Below are 21240 nucleotides of genomic sequence, written 5' to 3' on the forward strand. Positions count from 1 at the left end.
TCAAAAAGTGGCCCCTGACAGCGTGGATATGCCCCAAACCAATGTGGTAAATGTGGTGGTTTTATTTCTGTAATAATTCATTTCAGTAATAAACCAACAAAAAGCGCTCTAAGTTCATATGATGTCACAGCTTTTACTGAGAAATGCAATAAACACACATACCACGTTCCCATAGAACTTCAAGGGCTGGTGGAGGAGAATTGAGAAAACCGTCCCAATCACCTGAATGGTTGAGTTTGGGGAAAAACCTGGCCCGGCATAACCCTCTCATCTCCCAGATGAGGTCACTGCTGTTCTGCAAGTTGAATCGAGGCTGTTTGCAAGGTCACAGCCAAGCAGAACTGGATTCGTCAGATTCCCTAGTCTCCGTACCTCCCAAGCACTGGGCAGGAGAGGGTGCCACTCCCCGACAGGCCGCCAGGGGGCGACCGACTGCAAACGACCCAGGTAGGACAGACTGGGTGTGACGTCACCGGGTGTCGGGGCGCGGGTGGCAAAGGCAGATGAGAAGAGTCTTCAATAGGAGAAATAAAGGGAGAAAAGGCCCCGAGGCTGGTTAGTCAGTCACCCTGCCCTTCTTGATTTCAGTCAGTCCCTTCCTCCGTCCCCCTCAGTATCTTCCCCCTACTGTTTCTGTCTGGACCTCTCTAAAAGAAAAGCCTGACTTTGTCACCACCTGTGGCACCTCCAACATAGCTTACAAAACAAAAACAAACAAACAAAAAACACTAAAACTAAACACAGGACCTGCGTGATCTCGCTAGGGCCTAATTCCAGGCCAACATCCTTCAGAGCCATATTGAAATAATTTCAATTCCCTGAACTCCATACCCTTTCTCCCCTGTGAGCCCTGAAACGTTTGGTTCCCTCCATCTGTTAGGCAAGATCGATAGTAAACCAAGGCAGGGAGGAGGAAGGTGGTTGGGGGTCCACAGTGCACAAAGGAAAAGCCCATGGAACAACTTTGGTTAATTGCCTGCCTCTGGTCACTATCTGTTTTACAAGGGGGTCCCCAGTGCTTACAGAGAGAGCCCATAAATAACTTGGGGTAGCCACCTCAACTCTAATTAACCACCTTCTGTCATGTATCTGTTTTACAACAAGATGAACAAATGTGGTCCGGAGCAAGATAAGATTCTGGGCTAACAAGCCTCAACATACCTACACTTAGGAGGTCACGTCCGTCCCTGGGGGAAGCTGGCACTGCCTTCACCCACCCATCTATATGCAACTCCCTCACCCCCATCCTGCAAGTTCTGTAAGTCCTTAAGACCAAAGACCTGATGCTTTTTACTGCCCAAGCCCATGCCTTTCTCCCTCACCTCAGCAAGGTTCATTCTCTCCCATCACCACGTATCGCTAATAAACCCTGCTTACGTACTAACAGACTTGCTGATCTGTAATCCTTACTGTATCAGCAAGGAGAATCAAGTTTCCCCCGCAACACACCTGGAATATCCTTTTACACCAGGTTTACCTGGAGAAACCTGTCTTTCAGCTAAGTATCAATCTCTCCGTGAAACCTGCCCTGACAAGAAGCCCCTTATCCCCCAGGCTCCGGGTTGCGGTAGAGCGCCTCCTGAGTTGCCAGTCCCCGGTAGACTTCCTCCATCACACTGTGTAATAAATATGTCCTCGTCTTTCCAATGCCCGTCACAGAGCAAAGCAAATGCATCGTGCATTAAATGATTGCAGAAGGAATGCAGGAAGTGGTACGGGGTTCAGGCTCCGACATTTGTGTGACCTTAGACAAACTATCTGGATCCTGGGTCTGTTGTAAGAAGTAAATGTATCGATGTGCAAAAGAGCTTAGAACAATGCCTGGACCGTTGTAAGCAATCGACAAATTTTGACTCCTTGTTACGGTCACAGCAGCCAACAAATGTCATCGCCCTTTTAAGGGACCCGCCCACTTTATCAACTAAGCGGAAGTGCACGCTCAGGGATCCCGGAGTGACCTCACAGCCCCGGAAGTGACCTCGGAGCCCCTCAGAAATATTGTCGCGGGGCATTCTTTTGGACGCGGTCACAGGCGTCCCCGTGAGGCGGAACGAGTTAGAGCGTCCCGTAGGGTTTCCATGGTGTCGCCCTGGGTCCCTAGTTCCTCCAGTGTGAGTGCCTTGAACAGAAGGCAGGCGGAGGGTCCCGCCCGTGACGTAGACGCCGCTTGGGGGAGGGGTTAGGACAGCAGGTGACACTCTAGGCGAGTTCGTTCGTATCTCTATGGCACCGAGCGCCGGCGTGCGCCACTCCGGAGCATCCGGGCGAACGTTGCCCCTTTAATCGGTGGAGGGCTGTGCCGAGGAGGTCCCGCGAGAGCAGAGGGGGGGCGGGGGGCGGTGCCGAGGCTGGGGGCCCGTGGCGGATGGAGCCGGAGATGGAGCCGGAGACTCTGGAGGCACGAATCAGTGAGTGTCCGGGAGGGGCACGGGCCGGGCCGGAACCGGAACCGGGGGGCGCAAGGCGGGCCCCTTCCCGGCGGGGGCGGGGTACGGGACGCCCCCTCCTCACGCCCCGCCCCTGTCCCAGGAGGGGCGGCACCCCGAGCGGGTTCCTCGGACCCTGGGATGAAGTAAGGTCCTCCAAGCTGGGCAGCCCACCCATCAGATACCTGGGCTGCGACCCCCGGCGAAGAGGGAGCTGCGCGCATCCCTGAGCCCAGAAGTCCCGGGACGGAGATAGCAGCCTCCGACCCCTTCAGGCCCAGACTTGTCCGCCGAAGAGCAGACCCCCCAACTCATTTCCTTGGGTCCCGAGAGGGAGCAAGCGAACGCAGGGCTACACCTCAGACTCGGGAAGGACCCACCTGTCCGGGGCCCGAGTCCTTCACTGTCTGGCCCTGCATGTCGTGGCTCCCTCCTGTCCCATCCTTGAGCTTGCAGCTCCTGTCAGGTTTGCCTGTTTCCCCTGCCCAAAAAGGGAGGACCCGCTGATTCTTCTGATCCTCCAAGCTCTGGCCACACAGCAAGGAACCCCCAAACCCTACAGACGTGAAAGGGCCCGTCTTTGACTCCAGAAATCGCTTCAACTTCTGTGTCCCTACCCTCAGCCCAGCCCCTCGCTGTGCGCTGCCACTCAAGACTCCTGTCCTCGCTGAACTTCCTCCAGAGGTCCCTGCACCCCTTTCCCCGAATCCTCAGACACACTTCCGACTCCTGCTCAGGCTTCGGAGCCCTGACACTTGCACCCTCCACCCGAGCCCCCTACCCTCCATTGCTGACATCCTTGCCTCTCACAGCCCCACTCCTGGACTCTGCCCTGGAGAAAGCTGTGGCTTGCTTCTCCCTGGGCCGGTGCTGGACCCATGTCTGTGCTGGGGCCTCAGGGCGGCCTCTGGGCCTACCCTCAGCTCAGCCCCTTAACCCTGGACACACCAGGGAGCTACGCAGGGTGAGCAGAGTTGAACCCTGAGGTTAGCCCCAGAACCGCAGCCTCTCCAGGGATGTTTCCGTGTTGCCCTGGCAGGGCGGGGGGGGGGGGGGGGGGGGGGGGGTCAGGGGAGAGTGGAAAGGAGGCACTCAGCGGCCATTAAGACTGTTCCAGAACACCACAAGTGTCCAGGTCTCGGATGGGTCGGGCCCTGGCTGAAGGATGTGACAGGCAGAAGGACTTGAGGGCTGGATGGTACAATGGTGTTGGGTGTGGCAACAATGGGAGACTAGAGCCTGATCTGGGAAACAGAAGAATCAGGACACCCGGGCTGGGCAGCAGTTGGACCCCAGTAAATTGGGACTGACACTGTTTTTCTCTTCTTCCCCTTTGTGCCCTAGCGAAACTGTAAGCTCTTCCCTTCTGGTGGGTAGAGCTAAAAAGTAGCTTCTGGTGGGTAAACGGTAACATTGTTACCACTGTGGAGGGACACAGTGAAGTCACCCCCAGTTGTGAAACACCCCCCCTCCCTCCCTCCCTGGAGGTGTTCTCCCCTGCTGCCTGTCAGGGAAAGTGCCCCCCCCCCCCCCCCCGCCCACACCGCATCAACAGGATGGACTGGGGGGTTGGGGCCAGGGCCAGAGAAGTTGGTCAGATCTCCTTGAACTCAGAAGCCCTCCCTCCAAGGGCCTGTCTCGTGACCCCACTGCTTCCTCGCTGGCTCCTGACTCAGGAACTATCTCTAGACCCAGCCTCTGTCCGCAGTCAGGCTCACGTGTCTTTGACACTTGAAGGGACTTCCTGTTTTAGGGTCCCCCATCCGGGTGGCATTGAGGGGTTAGTATCCAGCCTCATCCTCTCTGACCTCAGACTGGTGTTCACCAGCCTCAGGTCGTGTTGGGGGGCTACGAGGCAGAGTCAATGGCCACACTAAACGGGAGGTGCCTCTTGCTGGTACCCTGGCCGGTCCGCGGGCCTTCTTTCCTCTGAGGGCCGGAGGGCTCTGCAGGGCTCCCGCAGCAGGGGCGTGTGCCCGGAGAGAAAGCGCTTCATTCGGATCTCTGCTCAGCTGCGCCGGGGAGTAGTCCCCCGCCCCCGCCAACCCTCTCCATACCTTTCCCCTGCTCTGTTTTTCTTTTTGTCTTTACATCGCTTCACACCGGTATACCGTGTTTTGTGTGGGTCTGTTTGCCTGAGCAGCGTGTCTCTTGCTGGGCTGTGAGCTCCAGGAGGGGAGGGTTTGGTCTTGCCCAGTGCAGCGGCTCCAGCACTCAGAACACTTACCGAGTGAACATGAGCTGAATGGACGGCAGCGGGGCCCCGGGCTCCCAGGGCTCCAGGCCCCCAGCTGCAGCACAGGACCCCAAGCGGGCAGCCACCGCGTGCTAGGTCTCCAGCCCCCTTCTGTCCACAGATCCTTCTCTGCCCCACCTCCCGAGCTGTGTTCCCTCCGTGGCTCTGGCCCAGGGCTCGGGCTCGGGTAGAACTGGCTGGGACAGGGTGAAACGTGGAGACAGGCTCGGGGGAAGTAGTGAAAACCTGCCTTTGGCTGCCGCCTCGGCCTTGTCCTGGGTGAAGTACTTCGTCATCCCAAATCAGTCCGTATTTCAGTCCGGCTTCACGGATGGGGAAACAGAGGCCTGGGAGAGTTCTGTGACCCACTTGGTTGTTTTTAGCCAGTGTCGGAGGCGAGGGAAGTGGCCGCTTGGCCTTGTTTACCGCCCCCTCCTTATCGCTCCTGCCCGCCCGCAGCTGAGCCCTCTTTCCTGCACTGGTTTACCAGGGGAGAAGGGCATACACACACCTGGCCAGTGTGACACGGTGGTAAGCTGGGCCCGAGATCAAGGTCAGGTCTGAGGGACACAGACAAAAGAGCTAATGGGGCAGTGCCAGCCTGGGCAGGAGTGGGGGTTAGCGGAGACTTCCTGGAGGAGGTGACACCTAAGCCGTACTCCTTACCAAGGCCCTTCGTGCTCCACCCTGTGCCCAGTTACCTACATCTCACACAGCCCTTGCGCTGTGCACAGGCATGCACACCCAGCCTGCTTAACTCCCTCCAGTCCCTGCTTGTGTTGCCTCTTCCAGGCAGCCTCCCCTGATCCCGGCCTCAGCTGAGTCCCCTCCTCCAGTGCCCGCGGCTCCTTTGCCTCCCTCTGTCTCCTTGTACCGAGAGCCCAGTTCCCTCGGCCCATCAGCCAGCTGGGCGGACCCTCAAGGGAGGAACTGTGCGTTTGTTTTTCTCCTACCTCTGGATCTCCTCTGAGCATCAATTCCTTGAGAATTGTGGGGGTGCCGTTTCCAGGAGCAGAATCAGAGGTGCAATCAGATGTGGCAGACTTAGAGCCATAGGGGTGGGGCGACGGGGAGTAGGGGAACAGCCCCAGAATAGTCTCTAAAAGTGGAACCCTTCAGGGAGAAGCTGCGAGGGGAAGCTAGGGGATGGGCTTTTTCCCGTCCATGGACTTAAATGACACATCAATACTCGGGCCTCGAGACGATGGCAACATGCCCTGTACTGAGCACCCCCTGCTGCTGGGGTGGGGAGTGAGAGGCAGGGGTTCCTCTGCCAGGTCACACGGGCCCTCTCTCCTCCCGCAGACAGAGCCACGAACCCCCTGAACAAGGAGCTGAACTGGGACAGCATCAACGGCTTCTGCGAGCAGCTCAACGAGGACTTGGAGGGGTAGGTGGCTGTCCCCCTCTTGTGCTCACACTCAGTGACACTCACGGTGTGCCTGCTGTGCAGGCTGCAGATGCTGGCCTCCATCAGAGATGTTTCTGCTCTTCACGTGCTCACAAACTGTTGCCAGCGGTGGGCACTCTGAGTGCTGGTAGCGACCACCCCCGGAGGTGGCCGTTGCTGGACCCATTGTACAGGTGAAGAAACTGAGGCTCTAGGGACTCAGCAGTTGCCCCAAGATCTCACAGAGAGAAGATGGTAGTCCCGAGCTTGCGAAAACACATTTTGGGGCTGCCCGCGGGCTTGGAATAGACGGCCTGGCAGGGAGTTTGGGGTGGATGCGTCAGCAGCTGCCCCAGGTGGTGCTGAAGGTTGGGGAGCACAGCCCGATGCGCTTCACCTCCACCGCACCACGCGGGGAGGCCGCACAGGCAGCATGAGTGTGCTCTGGAGGCGGGCTGCTTGGGTGCGACTCCCACCCCCTCTGTTAGCTGGGCAGGTCATTGATTACCTCTGAGCCTCTGCTCCTTCAGCTGTGAAGGGGGACCCCAGTGCCGGCCACCTCCAAGGGCTCTCGTGAAGCTTAGGCAGGGAAATACGTGGGAGGCCCCTTGCCCATCGTAAGCCCTCGGTCCGTGTTGGCCGCTACTGTCACTGGTGACCGGCTTTTATGGTCTTGTGGAAGACAGCACCCCTTCCGCCCGGGTTTCCCCCAGCAGAGTGTCCTGTACCGCCTGGAGCTCCCGGGGAGCTACGTCTGCCCGTGTCTCCTGGCACGTTGTCATGCTCTGCTCCCAGACTGGGCCCTTGGAGGCCGTGGTCATCGTTCCATATTTGTCCCTGTGCCGAGCCAAGGACATGGCAGGTCACAGTCCTTGGTAGAGCTGGCCAGGGCCTGAGCTCACACCTCGTAAAGGTCCCAGCCGGCGCTCTCTGCCTGGTCCCACCCTGCCGTGCCACAGTCTCCGGCCTTGTCCTCGACCCGGGGCAGGAGCTGGGCCTTCACACCTGCCCTGCAGAAGCCGCTGAGAGCCGCAGCCCTCTCGGAGCCGTGCGGCGGCCCTGCCCCGCGGCGCCTGAGCTCTGTGGCGATTCCGGCTCTGTCTCTTGCTCTCACCCAGGCCTCCACTTGCCACCCGGCTACTGGCCCACAAGATCCAGTCCCCGCAGGAGTGGGAGGCGATCCAGGCCCTGACGGTGAGGAGGAGGAGGGAAAGGGTGCCGGCCGGCCGCTGACCCCATGGGGGGCACCAGGGGAGGCTGAGCCTGACGTGTCCAGGGGCCCGTCAGACTCTTTGGAGTTGTGCCAAGGCGGCCTAGGATGGAGGTCTGGGCCAGCCCCGAAGGTCCAATGACATCCAGTGGGCTGGCCTCCCATCCCAGAAGGGTCTCTTGCAGAAGGAAGCCCCTTAGGGTCATCGGGTCCCGGGGTCCCCCACTCCAGCTGGGCCTCGGATCTCCAGGAGGCTGAGGCGGGCCCCGCCCCAGAGCTGCTGAGTCAGAACTGGAGCCCCGCACCCAGGAGTCTGCGTGTTTCCAAAGCTCCCAGGAGGGCGGCGGGGTCAGCCCGGCCCGTCGGTATCTCCAGACGCACCAGACGCGGGGCAGCGCTGTCCTCCTTGCGCGGGTGCGAGGAGGGACTCGGGCCCAGGCCAGGGGTCTTGAAGCTGTGCTGACGTAGCAGCAGGACACTGCGGGCTGTGCCGTCTGTGCCCCGGGCAGCGGCCGCACTGCAGCCAGCTGTGCAGCCAGGCCGATTTCAGGGGGTGGGGATGGTAATGAGCTGTTTCCCTTTCGGTAGTTACGTGTTTGTTTTAACACATTGATTTTTTTCATTTTTTTTCTCAAATGCATATTAGTCCTTTGATCTCACAGATATGTAGCTTAGGGTAAGACAAAGGTGGAGGGTGCCAAAGTAAGTCTAAAGAAACAATCAAAGGAATATAGTAAGAAAATAATCCACGAATGGCCCTCCGGTGTGGCCAAGTCATGGAGGGGCTACGGCGGGGCCGCCCCCCCCACAAGGGGAGTGATCGGTGTCCGAGCCTCTGACCCTCAGAGTCCTCTTGTCCTCACCAGTTACTTTCTCCCTCATGATACCGTCCCCGGGCTCCCGGGCCCTGGCGGGGGAGTGGGAGGGAGGCCGCCTGCTCTGACCCTCCCCTCCCTGGGGGTCCCCGCACCCCCCCCCCCCAGGTGCTGGAAACATGCATGAAGAGCTGCGGCAAGAGGTTCCACGATGAGGTGGGCAAGTTCCGCTTTCTCAACGAGCTCATCAAGGTCGTGTCTCCCAAGGTGGGTGCTCCCAGCCCGAGCTCAGAGCCGCGCCGTCAGACGGGGGCGGCAGAGTGCGCCTCACCCCGGGGTCTCCTGCTGGGGCTCCCACGCCTGCTGCTGCCTCGGCCCCCTTAGAGTTCAGACCTGGCGCAAACGCAGACCCTGTCTCCTGGGCCGCCGCGCTCGGCAGAGCCCGGGACGGCTGCTGTGCATGACGAGTGCCTCCGCCAGCAGGTGGTGGGCCGGCCCTGGAGCCGCTCAGCACCTAGGGAGGCACCTTGGGAGGGACCGTTGCAGGGTGCATGCAGCTGCCCCGGCACGGGCTGCTCTGGGTCCGCGGTCTCTCCCTGTAGACCCGGCATGGGGCCCACCTGGGTCCCTGGGTCTGTAGTGGAGGGTCTCCCCGTCCCCACCTCACAAGAGTGGCCCCTATAAGGCTTTGGATGCTGAGGCCCCAAACCTGAGCGACAGGGCCTGCTGGGTCCAGATGGGCCACACCCCCAGCTTGGCCGGAGGAGTCCTCCCGTAGGTCATGGGCGTGTGTGGTGCCCCTTGGGTGAGGTCTCACCCCCTTTGCCCTTCCTCACTCAGACCTGCTGACCAGAGCGGCTGAAGGGCCCGGCTGGCCTCCCCGCTGTCCCAGAAGGTGGCGGGTGTGAAAGCCGGTTCCCTCAGCCTGCTTTACTGCCGGGAGGCCGAGTGGGGCCCGGGGCCCAGCACCTCCACGGCTGCCCCTCCCCTGGTCAGTCCAGTGGTTCCTCCTCCCTGAGGTCACAGAGTTAAGCCTTACATGGGCAGGCACGGGGCCGTCCCTCAGCTCTGCATCCTCACTACAGCGCCACTGTTACCATCCACACTCAGCAGTGGGGAAACTGAGGCACACAGTTCACACAGCTGACGAGTGACAGAGCTGAGCTCCGTCTGCACCAGGCTGGGATGTGAGGACCCTTAGGCCAGGTCTCCGAGGGGCTTCTGGGGAGATAACTAGGCTGGGGCTGGGGTTGGGGCTGGGCTTGCAGTGACCGAGGTCAGCCAATGTCAAGGGTCTCCTCTCCCCTTGGTCTTTGAAGTATCTGGGCTCTCGGACGTCAGAGAAGGTGAAGAACAAGATCTTAGAGCTCCTGTACAGCTGGACGGTCGGCCTGCCCGAGGAGGCGAAGATTGCAGAGGCCTACCAGATGCTCAAGAAGCAGGGTGAGGCGCCGGAGCCCCGGGCGTGGCCCGCGCCCCTGCCCTCCCCCCTGCGCTGGGCTGCAGCAAGCCAGACCCTCGCTTCTGGCCACAGTGTCACGGGCCTGCCCTTTAACTTGTTAAGAACGTATGGCCAGTGAGGCCTTTTTGTTGCTCTGCCTGAGGCTACTTGGGTGCAGAGAAGGTGGGTTCGGGTCAGGCTTCTCCTTAGAAAGTGGCTCCCATGGGGTGGCTTCAAAATATAAGCGTCCAGACTCTTCCCCATGCAGTCCAGCACGGCAGGTCAGGATCGGGCCCTGGTCCCCCGAGGTCTAGGGCCAGCACGCTGGAGAAAGACTGCCCTCCCCCTTCCTTCCTGCGCTGGCCCGGCCATGTCCCCGCCTCGCCCCCTGCACCTGGGCCCAGGCCCGGGCCCATTTGACAGCCTCCCCACCGCCCACCCACTCCAGGGATAGTGAAGTCCGACCCCAAGCTTCCGGATGATGCCGTCTTTCCCCTTCCTCCTCCTCGGCCCAAGAATGTGATCTTCGAAGATGAGGAGAAGTCCAAGGTGAGACGGGCCGGTGAGGGCTCCGGGGCCCACTTTGGGGGTCACAGAATTCCAGTCCCAGGTTGCCCTGCCCTTGGAGCAGAGGCTCAGGGTGAGCATGGCCACTGTAGCGGGTGACAGCCGCCGTCCGTTGGGCACTCCCTGCATGCCCAGTGCCCCTGTGCAGCGCCCCTGCAGGTAATCGACACGAGTGTGCCTCGTGTCCCTGAGGCTGGTTAGGGGGCGTTTCATAGGGCGACCAGGAGTTTGCTTGTCTGTACGTCTGTGACCCTTTGAACAGTCATTTCATTAGTTTTTTGTTAAAGAAACGTGTCCATAGGCAAGAGATTAAACAGCACCGAAGGAGTGAGATAAAAAGTAAAGGCGCCCCTCCACCCAGTGCAGCCCCGGGGAGCACCCACTGCTCCGTTTCCCGTGCGCCCTTCCGAGCGGCTCTCGAGCGGTGCTAGCAGAACGTCCGGCCCCACTTGTTGAGAACCTGTTTCTGCCGGGAGCTGGCGGGGACACTGAGTGCAGCATCCCAGTTGCCCTGTGGCCGCCCCGGCAGGTGTCAGCAGGTCCTCGCCGTGTCTCGGAGAGCCTCGGTGACATGCCCCACAGCCGGGAAGGGAGGAGCCGGCCCGGGAGTCGAGGCCCAGGCCCTGCCATCACAATCGCTGCTGCCTTCTGTCCATCCTCGCAGATGCTGGCCCGCCTGCTGAAGAGCTCCCACCCCGAGGACCTCCGAGCGGCCAACAAACTCATCAAGGAGATGGTGCAGGAGGTGATGGCTGGGCCCAGGGCCCAGAGAGGAGGCGGGATGGAGGCTGGGTTGCCGAGGTGGGGTTGCACGTGCGCGTGTGAGGAACTCTGCAGCGACCCCACTAAGGGGCTGGCCCGGCAGTGAGGTGGCTGGCTGACTCTGGGGGACCCCGGTGAGCTGAGCCAGGTCCCCCATTTAGAGGGAAGAATTTCCTAGCAGCCGAGCTCATCTGCCCTGGATGGGTGGGCTTCTGCAAGGCTGACTCTCTCCATAGAAATGAGATAAATTAGGCTTTACTACATTTGGAGTGTGCATGTGAGAGGGAGAGAGAATAATGGGCGTTTAATTTATAAATAAATACGATGCTCGTTGACTTGCCATGGGGCTGTGCCCCAATAAATCCGCTGTAAGTTGAAAATAGTGTAAGTCGAGACATGATTAATCCACCTAACCCACCGAACTTGATCGCACAGCTCGACCAGCCCCCGCACACATGCGCAGAACACTCGTTGGCCTAGAGCTAGGCAAAGTCACCTGACCCAAAGCCTGTTTTTGACGGTCACGCAGCGTATTAGGCCTATCACGTTGCACCATCAGAGTCCTGAGTTGGGGCCATCTGTGTACATATATTATGGGTGCGCGCTAAAACGCTTTTCATTGACAAAGGCAAGTCATCAAAAAGGTTTGCAGTCCAGAGACCCAGAGGGCAGCTCTGGGTGGTCTCCCAGAGGCGAGCCGCACACCCTCCGCCGGGAGAAGGTCGGGGCCCGCCCTGCGCCAGGAGGGCGAGGCAGTGGACAGCACAGCACAAGCCCACCTTTCCCTCCGCCGGGGGCGGGGAGCCTGCGTGGGAAGAAGGGTTGGCCTGGGTCGCAGGGGCACTTGCTGCAGTGGCCTTTCAAGGCCCCACCATTTGCCAGGCGTCACAGACACTGAGAGGGGCGACTGCACTAGCGTGCAAATGGCCCTTGGTGACCTCTGAGGCCTTTCACTCTCAAGTACAGGAACCTCCTTTCGAGGGGCAAACTCGAGGAAGGCAAGGCTCACGGAGAACCACAGGTGCAGGACCGGGCCCTGGTCCTCCAGAATCCCCTGGCCAGTGTGGAGGAGGGCCTGGGCCGTGTCTGGAGATTCTGGCCGAGGGCCCAGGGGATTCTTAGGGGCCCGTGCAGAGGCCTGGGTCAGGGGGACAGGAGGACAGGAAGTGAGCGGGTTGGCCCAGGGCCTCTTGGACCAGACTGTCCTGTCCCGGGCACGGGGGGCTCTGCGGACAGCGTGGTGTGGGCGGTGCTTGGCTCGCAGCTCCCAGCGCCCTTTGCCGATGCCTCCCCAGGACCAGAAGCGGATGGAGAAGATCTCGAAGCGGGTGAGCGCCATTGAGGAAGTGAACAACAACGTGAAGCTGCTGACGGAGATGGTGATGAGCCACAGCCAGGGCGGCGCTGCAGCCCGCAGCAGTGAGGACCTGATGAAGGTGCGCCCGTCTCCACCCTGCCCCGGGCCACCCCAGGGCCCCAGCCGGCCCTGACCTCCCCACCCCGCCACCCCCAGGAACTGTACCAGCGCTGCGAGCGGATGCGGCCCACACTCTTCCGACTGGCCAGTGACACAGAGGACAATGACGAGGCCTTAGGTGAGCGGAGCCGGCCCATCCCTCCACCTCCTTCCCCACCTCCCCCAGGCCCTGTTGAGTACCTGCAGTTGGAAGGAGCCACCACCAGGGGGCCCCCTTCCCCAGCACTGACCCTGGTTTCTCTGCGGTGAGGAAGGAAGCCCAGAGCAGGGGCCCACGTGGTTGAGGGACCCTCAGGGCCAAGCCGCTTACAGACACCTCATTGACTGCCCACAAGCTACACAGGAGGGAAAATCCTTCCGTTCCACAGCAGGGGCCAAGGGAGGGGAGTGACTTTTCTGGGTCACGGAGCAGAGCAGTGGTGGAACCAGGGTAGATCAGACCCTCCCTGCAGACACTGCCTCCCTGCTGAGGGTCACGGACTGAGAATGAACCCACAGGCCTGCGCAGTTCCAGAGCTGGGCCCGCGGCGCCTGCAAGGGCCCCAGATCAGGGTCCGGTCCCGTTCTCTGCTCCCACATCGGCAGGGCCTCATGGGCATGGGTCTGGGTGCCACCCGAGCCCCGCCTTCAGCAGGAGCTCACTGACTGCCTCCCACAGGCCCGGGGTCGGCCCCCCCCAAGAGGCTTGCTGTTTGGGTTCAGGTCCCTCCAGGCCTCGGCTCCCCAGGAGGTGGTACTGACGAGGGCCTAGTGTGTGCCCGACAGGTTCCTCCTCCCTCAGGGATGTGGCAGTGATCAAATTTGACAAAAGCCACAACCTCGTGCAGCTTGTAGCCTAATGAACCAGGGGGCAGACCATGGACCCAGGACTCAGCAGTGGCCGTTTGTCAGGCGGTGCTCAGGGACGTGGAGACGAGCAAGCAGGGAGGGGCTGCGTAGTGCGGGGTGGGATTAAGGAAAGCCTCTCCAAAGGGGCCTTTGGGTAGAGACCTGAAGGCAGGGAGGGATGAAGCCACGCCAAGATGGGGGGCGGGGGGGGGGGCGTTATCTAGACCTCAGAGCCGTGTGGAGGACAGAGCAGGGAACGTGCCAGGTGTTCAGGGGCCGCCCCGGGGCAGTGTGGGGGCAGCAGTGGATGAGGGAGAGCAGGGGCCTCAGGCAGGGGCCTGAGCAGGGGCGAGCCAAGCACCAAGGCCCCTGCTCTCCCTCATCCACTGCTGCCCCCACACTGCCCCGGGGCGGCCCCGGGTCTGAGTGGACGAGATGGGACCCCTGCCGCCCTGCCCCCTCCTGAGCTCTGGGATGGGTGTGGGGTGCTGGTCCCCTTCCGGAGGCCCCCACCTCCCTTCACACCAGCCCCCCCCCCGGCCCGTTCCAGCGGAGATCCTGCAGGCCAACGACAGCCTCACACAGGTGATCAACCTGTACAAGCAGCTGGTGCGGGGTGAGGAGGTCAACGGAGAGGCCACTGCCGGCTCCATCCCCGGTGAGGAGGCGGCAGGGGAGCTGGGGAGGGGCCCGCCTGGACAGAGGGGACCAGGGAGTCCGGGGCGGTGCGACGGTCCCAGAGCTGGTGGCCGTGGCCGCCAGGGAGACCTTGGCCCCTTGAGATGGGGAGGCCCCCAGGGAGAGATTCTGTGCCAGGCCTGCAGCTGTGGGGGGCGGAAGGCTGCGTGGGGCCGCGGGAGGCAGAAGAAGGGAGGCCTTTCTTTCATCTGACAAATCAGGACCTGTCTTAACGCCCTCCCCCAAGGCTGAGTTTAATTATCAGAAGGTGGTAGGGAGGGTTTGACGTATAAACATTCCAGCTCAGTTTCAATAGGGGTGAAGTGACAGCTCAGGGAACCACAGAAGCCGTTAGAATTGTCCTTTGAGGAGAGGTGGGGGCCGGACGAGACACAGAAGTAGCGGGGTTTGAGCAGGGCCTCGGAGGGTGGGAGGCAGTAGACAAAAGTAGGAAATCCATTCCAGGTAGGAGCAGCAGCGCGTGCTGAGGAAAGGACTCGGTGGGTAGGTTTAGGCGTAAGGACCGGGGGTGGCCAGGGAGGGGGAGGGGGAGGCAGAAGAGTTGTGAGGGGTTGGGGGTCAGTTTTCTGCCCCTCCACCCCCAGGGACCCCGAGGACCTGACTGTCCTCCCCCAGGCTGTGCCTGACTCCCCTCTCCCGCCCCAGGCAGCACCTCGGCCCTGCTGGACCTCTCGGGCCTGGATCTCCCTCCCACGGGCACCGCCTCCCCCGCCAGGCCCTCCTGCCCTGGGGACCAGGCCAGCCCCGAGCAGCCCAGCGCCTCCGTCTCCCTGCTTGATGATGAGCTCATGTCTCTGGGTGAGCACCGGGCCGGGCGCAGAGGAGGGTGGGCTCGGCTGCAGGTGGGGGCGATGCTGCTGCCTGCGGAGCCTGGTGGGTCAGCGTGTGGCTCCCCCGCCCCCCTACCCCCCCCCGCCCCGCCCATGTGCTCTGGAGCATGGGGCCGGTTTGACCGCTGAGGAAGCTGAGGATCAGAGAAATCAAGGAGCTTGTGCAAGGTCAGACAGTCAAAGGGTGAGCCTGGCCAGCCCTGAACCTGGTAAGCCAGCGACACCCAGGCCCCAGGGGAAGACGCAGAGAGAGAGAGGTTCCCTGCAGCAGGTGACAGGAGCCCGGCCCTGGGTGCTGCCCAGGCAGCAGTTCAGCTGCGCCCCCACCTACCGAGAGGAAGAGAGAGCGCCGGCCCAGAAGCGCCAGGGCAGCTTGCGCCAGAGCACGCCTCGCTGCGTGACCCAGGCCTGTGTCACTGCCCGTGGGCTCAGGGCTCTGCCCCCCCGGGGAGAAGCACCCAGCCAGCCAGGCAGGTTGGGGTTCCCAGCTTCTGGAGCTCAGGAGCAGGAGGGTGCAGGAGCAGCCCCCTCACGGTACCCTGAAGATGTAAAAATAGAGACGTGGTCGGGCTCTGTCAAAGGGATCTTGAAGGGTGTGCTGGGAGCCTGACTCGGAAGCCAGGAGTGAGACCGGGTTCTCCTGAGCCGGTCCTGAAGTGAGCACCAAACCCGAGGGACCCGCAGGAGCCATGGAGCGCTGGGGTCCCCGGGCTTAAGGGGTCTGTCTCAGACCTCCCGCCTCCGCCCACCCCGCACACTGGGGGCTGCCAGCAGACTAGGGAGCAAGGCTGGGAAGGCTGGGAAGGCTGGTGGCTTGCAGGAAGAGGGCACGGGGGTCTGCAGGCCGCTGTGATTCCGAGGCCCCACCCTGAGCCGGTCTGTACTCCGGCTCCGCTCCCCGGTTGGAAAAGGGAGAAGGGGGCTTGGAGGGATGGGGGGGTGGACCAGGTTCTGTTCCTCTCCATGGGTCCCTGGGTCCCCCAGCCAGCACCCCTCTGAGGAGGCTCCGCCCACAGGGCCGCTTGCAAGTCCCACCCACCTGCCCGTTCTCACGGGGGAGGGGCTGGGGAGGCCTGCGAACAGTCCCGCCCTGTTTACAGGGAGGTGCAGGACGGCAGGGCCAGACAGCTCCTCCTCACCTTCCCCCACAGGGCCAGCTGGGCGTGTGCTGTGTGCGTGGCCCGCCCCCGTGGGTGGTGGTGGCAGAGCCACCTCCTCACAAGAGGCGAGGTGTGCCATACACTTCCTGTCCCCCTGTTGCTTCAGCAGAGGCGCGAGCCTCCAGCTTCCTCTGGTTTCTTCTCAAAGGCAAAGAAAATGTGGGAACAGGAACCAGAAGTGCCCGGGCAGCACCCCAGCTCTGCGGGGTGGAGGAGGCCCTGGGGCCACAAGGGGCTTTTCCTAACCGGTTCCCTGTGGCAGGAAGGGTGAGGGGTGGGGGCAGGGCAGGGGCGCCAGTGAGGACTTCCTGTCTTTCAGGGAGGGCGGGAGGCACTCTTGGGGCGCAGTGGCGGATCTGTCTGGTTTATTACGGCATCCTCTGACGCGGGTGCCGCTGTCTTCATTTTACAGATGGGGCACCTGGAGGCTGTCACCCGTGGGGGGCCACACAGCTAAGTGACAGTGGTGTTTAAACTCCTGAAATTAGGCCACGCTCTGTCCAAGTCCCAACTCTGCCGCTTCCCGGCTCTGTGACCTTGGGCGAGTTGCTTAACCCCTCTGAGCATCTCCTCTCTCGCCTCTAAAAGAGGGATGAGCACCCCACTCCTGCCTTTTCCAGTTGTCTTGAGGATTAAGTGAGACCCGGGTCGGAAACGAGTGACACCCTGTGAGGGACGTTCTCTGTTACCACCTGTGTCCCTGGTGGCAGAGCCGTCTGTCCAGAGGGAGAGACCCGATGGTGGCCCCTCCCGCGCCTTGCCTTTGCCGGTCACGTCACGCTTCAGGCTGGGCCTCACTTATCCAGGGTTTGCTGAAACAGGGTAACTTGTCTCCTCTGGGTAAAATCCGGGGTGAACTTGGCTGGGGTGTGCTTCAGAGCAGGCAGAGGTCAGACTGCTCGGCGACCTGCTGCCTTCTACCAATCAGCAGCCTTCCAGAGGTCCACCGCCCTCTCTGGCGCTGCTCGGCCAGCCTTGCCGGCACGTGCCAGGGCGGGTGGGACCCCCCCCCCCGGTCTGTCCCAGTCCACCCTGCATGGTGCACGCGGGGCCCCCATGGCCCAGCCAGCGCCTTGCCCGTGGCTGCGCTGACCCTGGGGCAGGCCTGGGCCCAGGGCCCCGCTCACTGCACATGGTGCCCTTCTGACACTCAGGGCAGCCCTCTGGCTGGCCACTGGTGGGCAGGATGCCGACCCCTGCCACCTAGACCTGCAGGGTCAGGAACCCCACGGGGTGTCTCCCTCACCCTGCACGCACACACAGCCTCCCGCCAGCAGCTGCCGGCTGGTGCACGAAGGGGAAAATCCGCCTGTAGTTGGGTTGGCTTCCGAGCAGCAGGAGAGGAAGCAAGTGCGGGCCTGGAGAGCAGGCGGTCAGGACTTGTGCTTCCCACTTCTGCTCTGGCTGGTTCCCTCTGAAAGTGCTGGAGTTGGGGGGATTCCTTGTGAGCTGAGCCCCTCAGAGGAAGGGCTCTCTTCCCCAGCTCTCTCACCTCTGCCCCGGGACCCAGCTCCTTGACCTCTGTCTTCTTCCCCGCAGGCCTCAGTGACCCCACACCCCCTCCAGGCCCAAGCTGGGACGGAGCTGGATGGAACAGCTTCCAGGTAGGAGGGGCCAGGGACCGGCCTGGCCCTTCCTGGTGGTGGGGAGCTGGGACGGGCAGCCCCGGGGCAAGTGAGAGGAGAGATGAGCGGCAGGGCCTTGGGCTGGGGGGGCCTGGGGGCCACGGCACCCGTCCAGTCCCCAGGCAGAGAAAGGCCCGAGGTCCTCGCACCTCCGTGCAGTCTCAGCCTTAGGCCTCCCTTGGGCTGAGTTGGGGCTTCCTTATTATTCCTTCTCTCCTGAGAGTGACTTTGAGTGCCGTGGAACGCGACAGTGTCTTGAGCAGAGTCCCAGACCCACTAATGGCCCTCGAGTGAGAGGGGTGGGGCCTGGCAGAAATGCGGTCCCCGCCCTGCTGCTCGCCCCCAGGCATCATCTGCAGGGAGGGGAGGGGTCCTCCTTGGCAGCACAGGACAGGGGTTATCTTTCCAGCCCTGCCTCACCCCCCACACCTCCGTATGCCCCACAGTCATCCGACAGCGCCGAGCCTCCGGCCCCTGCCCCGGCACCCAGCGCAGACAGCTGGTCCCCTGTGAAGGCGCCCCTGCCAGCGAGCAGTGGTCTGGATGGCCTGGACCTCCTGGGGAAGACCCTGCTGCAGCAGTCGCTGCCCCCGGAATCCCAGCAAGTGCGGTGGTGAGGGCGCACCCGGGCTGGCGTGGGGGCCCTCCCCGTCCCAGGCCCCACAGGGAGAGGCCCCGTGCTGGGCCGTCCCTGTGAGCAGCAGCTGCGGGGTGCCGCCTTGTGCCCAGCGCTGCACTGGGCCCAAGGGAGGCTCGGGGCCTGTCCCGCAGAGCACAGGGTGTGCGAGAGGGAGGGGCCTACACCCCACTCCCACGCCCGCCCCCAGGCGTCTGGGCACAGGAAAAGACAAGGCCTGTGGTGAGGAGGACACTGAGCCCGAGTGGGCGGGGGAGGGGGAGGGAGACAAAGAGCCACCCGTGTCAAGGTGTCAGGGAGACAGGTTTTGGGGACAGACAGGAAGCCCAGCCTCCCTCTGTCACTGATGTCCTTGCCACTGAGGAGTCACCTGTCGATGCACTGTCCCCCAATAAGGGAGAAGCAGCAGCCAGCCCCCCGGCTCACGCTCCGGGACCTGCAGAATAAAAGCAGCTGCAGCTCGCCCAGCTCCAGTGCCACCAGGTCCCCCGAGGCCCCCGGGCCCCTGCAGCAGGCCGCACAGACCGAGCTCTCGCTGGCCAGCATCACTGTGCCCCTGGAGTCCATCAAACCCAGTGAGTGGGGCGGGCGCGCGGCAGGTACCAGCTGGGCTGGGCCAGCCCACTGCCCGGCAGCACCTTCCGCCTCGTCGTCCCTTCGGGACCTCTTTCTGGGGGAGTAGGTGGGGCAGTGGGACTTTCTTCCCGGCCCCGCCACCCGATGCAGCTGGGTGGGGGGGCCCTGGGCGAGACCCCTCCCCTCCCCAGCACTCAGCCTCCTCATCTGTCCCCGAGTGGCTGCAAAACTGGGGTGCACACTCCTGGTCACAGGCAAGAGGACTTCTGACAGGTGGCCCCGGCTCCTCCTCTCTTGGGAAGGCAGGGCCAGGACGCGGAGGTTTGGGGCCTCCCGGAGATCACAAAGCCAGACCGGGACAGGGACCCAGGCCGAGGTCTGGGCTTCCCCCACCTGGGAGCAGTGGGGGCCCGGCAGCCCCCGGCCCTGCACCTGCGGGCTGGTCCTCACAGCCTCTTCCCGCTGGGGAACTCACTGTGACAGGGGCGCCAGCCCTCTGTCCCCAGGGGGTGTAGGTCATCTTGCCAGTGAGATGGCCCCTGAGAAGCAGAGCGACGGGCCCAGGGTCACACCGTGAGAACGGGGCCCCAGCTCTCCCACAGTCCTTCACCCCAGCACCCCGGGAAGCAGCCACGTGTGTGGCGTCAGCAGAGGCCCACGTGGGGCTGAGTTCCCGGCTGGGCGTCTTCCTCTGCCATCACACGGCAAGTTCCCCTGCCCCCCAACCCCCCCGGGCTCCAGCCTGCACCCCTGGCTGCACTGCTGCCTAGGGGGTCGAGGCAAGGACCTAAGTTTGTGAATCGGTCCCCACCTTCCCGGCCGACCAAGGAGCCCCTGATGTGAGCCAGCTGTGGGAGCCGGTCAGGTGTGCTCGGGCTCCAGTCCAGCGCCCCCACTGCCCCCCTCCCCTCCTCTGCCAGGCAGCATCTTGCCGGTGACCGTGTATGACCAGCATGGCTTCCGGGTCCTCTTCCACTTCGCTCGCGACCCGCTGCCCGGGCGCTCCGACGTGCTGGTGGTGGTGGTTTCCATGCTGAGCACCGCCCCCCAGCCTATCCGCAACATCGTGTTCCAGTCAGCTGTCCCCAAGGTGACACGGTCATGCCTCCCTCCTCTCCAGGCGGGGTGACTCGGGGCCGAGTGGGGGCCAGCTGGGGGCGGGCTCTCTCTCTCTCTCTCTCCCTGGGGGACGTGGAGTAGAAGGACAGGGCCCCAGGACCCCCAGAAGAGGAGCTGGCGGGTGGGCTGGGCCCGGTCCCTCAGGGGGTGGGGCAGAGGAGCCAGGACTCGCTGCCCCGCCTGCTCTCCTGCGTACAGGTCATGAAGGTGAAGCTGCAGCCGCCCTCGGGCACGGAGCTGCCTGCCTTCAACCCCATCGTGCACCCCTCGGCTATCACCCAGGTCCTGCTCCTCGCCAACCCCCAGAAGGTGAGGGCCCGGCTGTGACGGGGCCCTGCTGGGGGGTGGGGGCGGCCCTCTCTCTGCCTCTGACCCTCTGACCTCGCCGTCTCTGCCCCAGGAGAAGGTTCGCCTCCGCTACAAGCTCCTCTTCACCATGGGCGACCAGACCTACAACGAGATGGGGGATGTGGACCAGTTCCCCCCACCCGAGACCTGGGGGAGCCTCTAGAATGGGCAGGGGAGGGGAGAGCAGAGCAGGAGGGGACAGCAGGACTGGCCACTGGCTAGCCTGCGTGGGAGGCAGTGGCGGCCCAGGACACCCTTTGTCCCCGTGGCCATAGCCCCTCTGCCCGGTGCTTCTCCCCTCTCCCGAGTGGCCCCCTCCTCCTTTAACCCCCTCTGCTGAGCCAAACCCAGCAGGAGGCCGGGCCTGGGTTTGCACTACTGGGGACTTCACTGCAGGCGGGGGCCTGGAGCCGGGCAGGGCTGCGTGGCCCTGGAAGGACTTGGGGTCGCCGGAGGAAGCATGGCTGCAGGGCGGGGGCCAGGACCTCAGGCCCAGCCCCGACCCCAGCCTGGGGTGGGGTCATCCCCGCCTGTCCTTATGCCTTATGGGAAGGCCCAGCCATAACTTGGGGCCATGCTGGAGCCAGGGACCAGCTCAGGCCTCCTCTGCAGGAACTGGGTGACTGCGGGGGTGGCGCCTGCACCCCCAGCTGTTTGCACTCTTGGTGTGTGGTTTGACTCTCAGCTCTTCCTTCTGGTCGGCCCTGGGGTTGCCGTCTCAGGGGGCCCGGTTGGGGGATCCCCACCTGTCCTCTAGGGGTCCCCCTCTACCTGGGCCTCTTTGCTGTCAGGCCTCCTGAGGAGCCACGGGGACTCGGTGGCTGCTGGTCCGAGGGCAGTGCCAGGGGCAGGGGCCCCAGCTGGGGGCCGTGGGGCCGCTGGCTGAGGCAGGGCCTGCACTGGCCGCCTCAGCGTTTCCTCTGTCCATCTGCCTCCTGCGGGCATCTCGTCTCCAGGCGGCCATCTGTCGTGGGCAGATGTGGGGTCAGTGTGTGAGTGTGAGCAGGAGTATTTATGGAAATAAAACGTCCTTTTCCTGGACCAGTGACTCTGGCCCTGCTGAGGTGGAGGGAGACGGGAGGTGTGCAGGAGTG

General features: G+C 62.9%; 1 protein-coding gene across 2 annotated transcripts; it reads left to right on the top strand.

Annotated features, from left to right (window-relative positions):
- The first annotated feature begins 1996 nt into the window (after positions 1–1996).
- On the top strand, positions 1997–21187 carry GGA1 (golgi associated, gamma adaptin ear containing, ARF binding protein 1). Of its 2 annotated transcripts, none has more exons than XM_028532936.2 (17): positions 1997–2408; positions 5968–6052; positions 7171–7246; positions 8246–8344; positions 9397–9520; positions 9967–10067; positions 10750–10830; positions 12143–12283; positions 12361–12442; positions 13703–13810; positions 14497–14649; positions 17381–17445; positions 17913–18079; positions 18500–18678; positions 19600–19769; positions 19997–20107; positions 20199–21187. In XM_028532936.2, exons 1-17 carry the CDS (start codon positions 2366–2368, stop codon positions 20307–20309), a joined length of 1896 nt encoding a protein of 631 aa, XP_028388737.1. In that variant the 5' UTR covers positions 1997–2365; the 3' UTR covers positions 20310–21187. The 2 variants fall into 2 exon arrangements, with proteins under 2 accessions (XP_028388737.1, XP_035875490.1); XM_036019597.1 differs by lacking the exon at positions 1997–2408 and adding an exon at positions 3006–3390.
- The last annotated feature ends 53 nt before the right edge of the window (positions 21188–21240 follow it).

The sequence above is a fragment of the Phyllostomus discolor genome, chromosome 2 (assembly GCF_004126475.2).
Source record: "Phyllostomus discolor isolate MPI-MPIP mPhyDis1 chromosome 2, mPhyDis1.pri.v3, whole genome shotgun sequence".
Classification (NCBI taxonomy): Eukaryota; Metazoa; Chordata; class Mammalia; order Chiroptera; family Phyllostomidae; genus Phyllostomus; species Phyllostomus discolor.

Coding starts and splice junctions, on each gene's coding strand:
- GGA1 (XM_028532936.2), top strand. CDS start 2,366: ATGGAGCCGGAGATGGAGCCGGAGACTCTGGAGGCACGAATCA. Junction 9,521..9,966: donor CCAGATGCTCAAGAAGCAGG/GTGAGGCGCCGG, acceptor CACCCACTCCAG/GGATAGTGAAGTCCGACCCC. Junction 20,108..20,198: donor TCCTCGCCAACCCCCAGAAG/GTGAGGGCCCGG, acceptor TCTCTGCCCCAG/GAGAAGGTTCGCCTCCGCTA.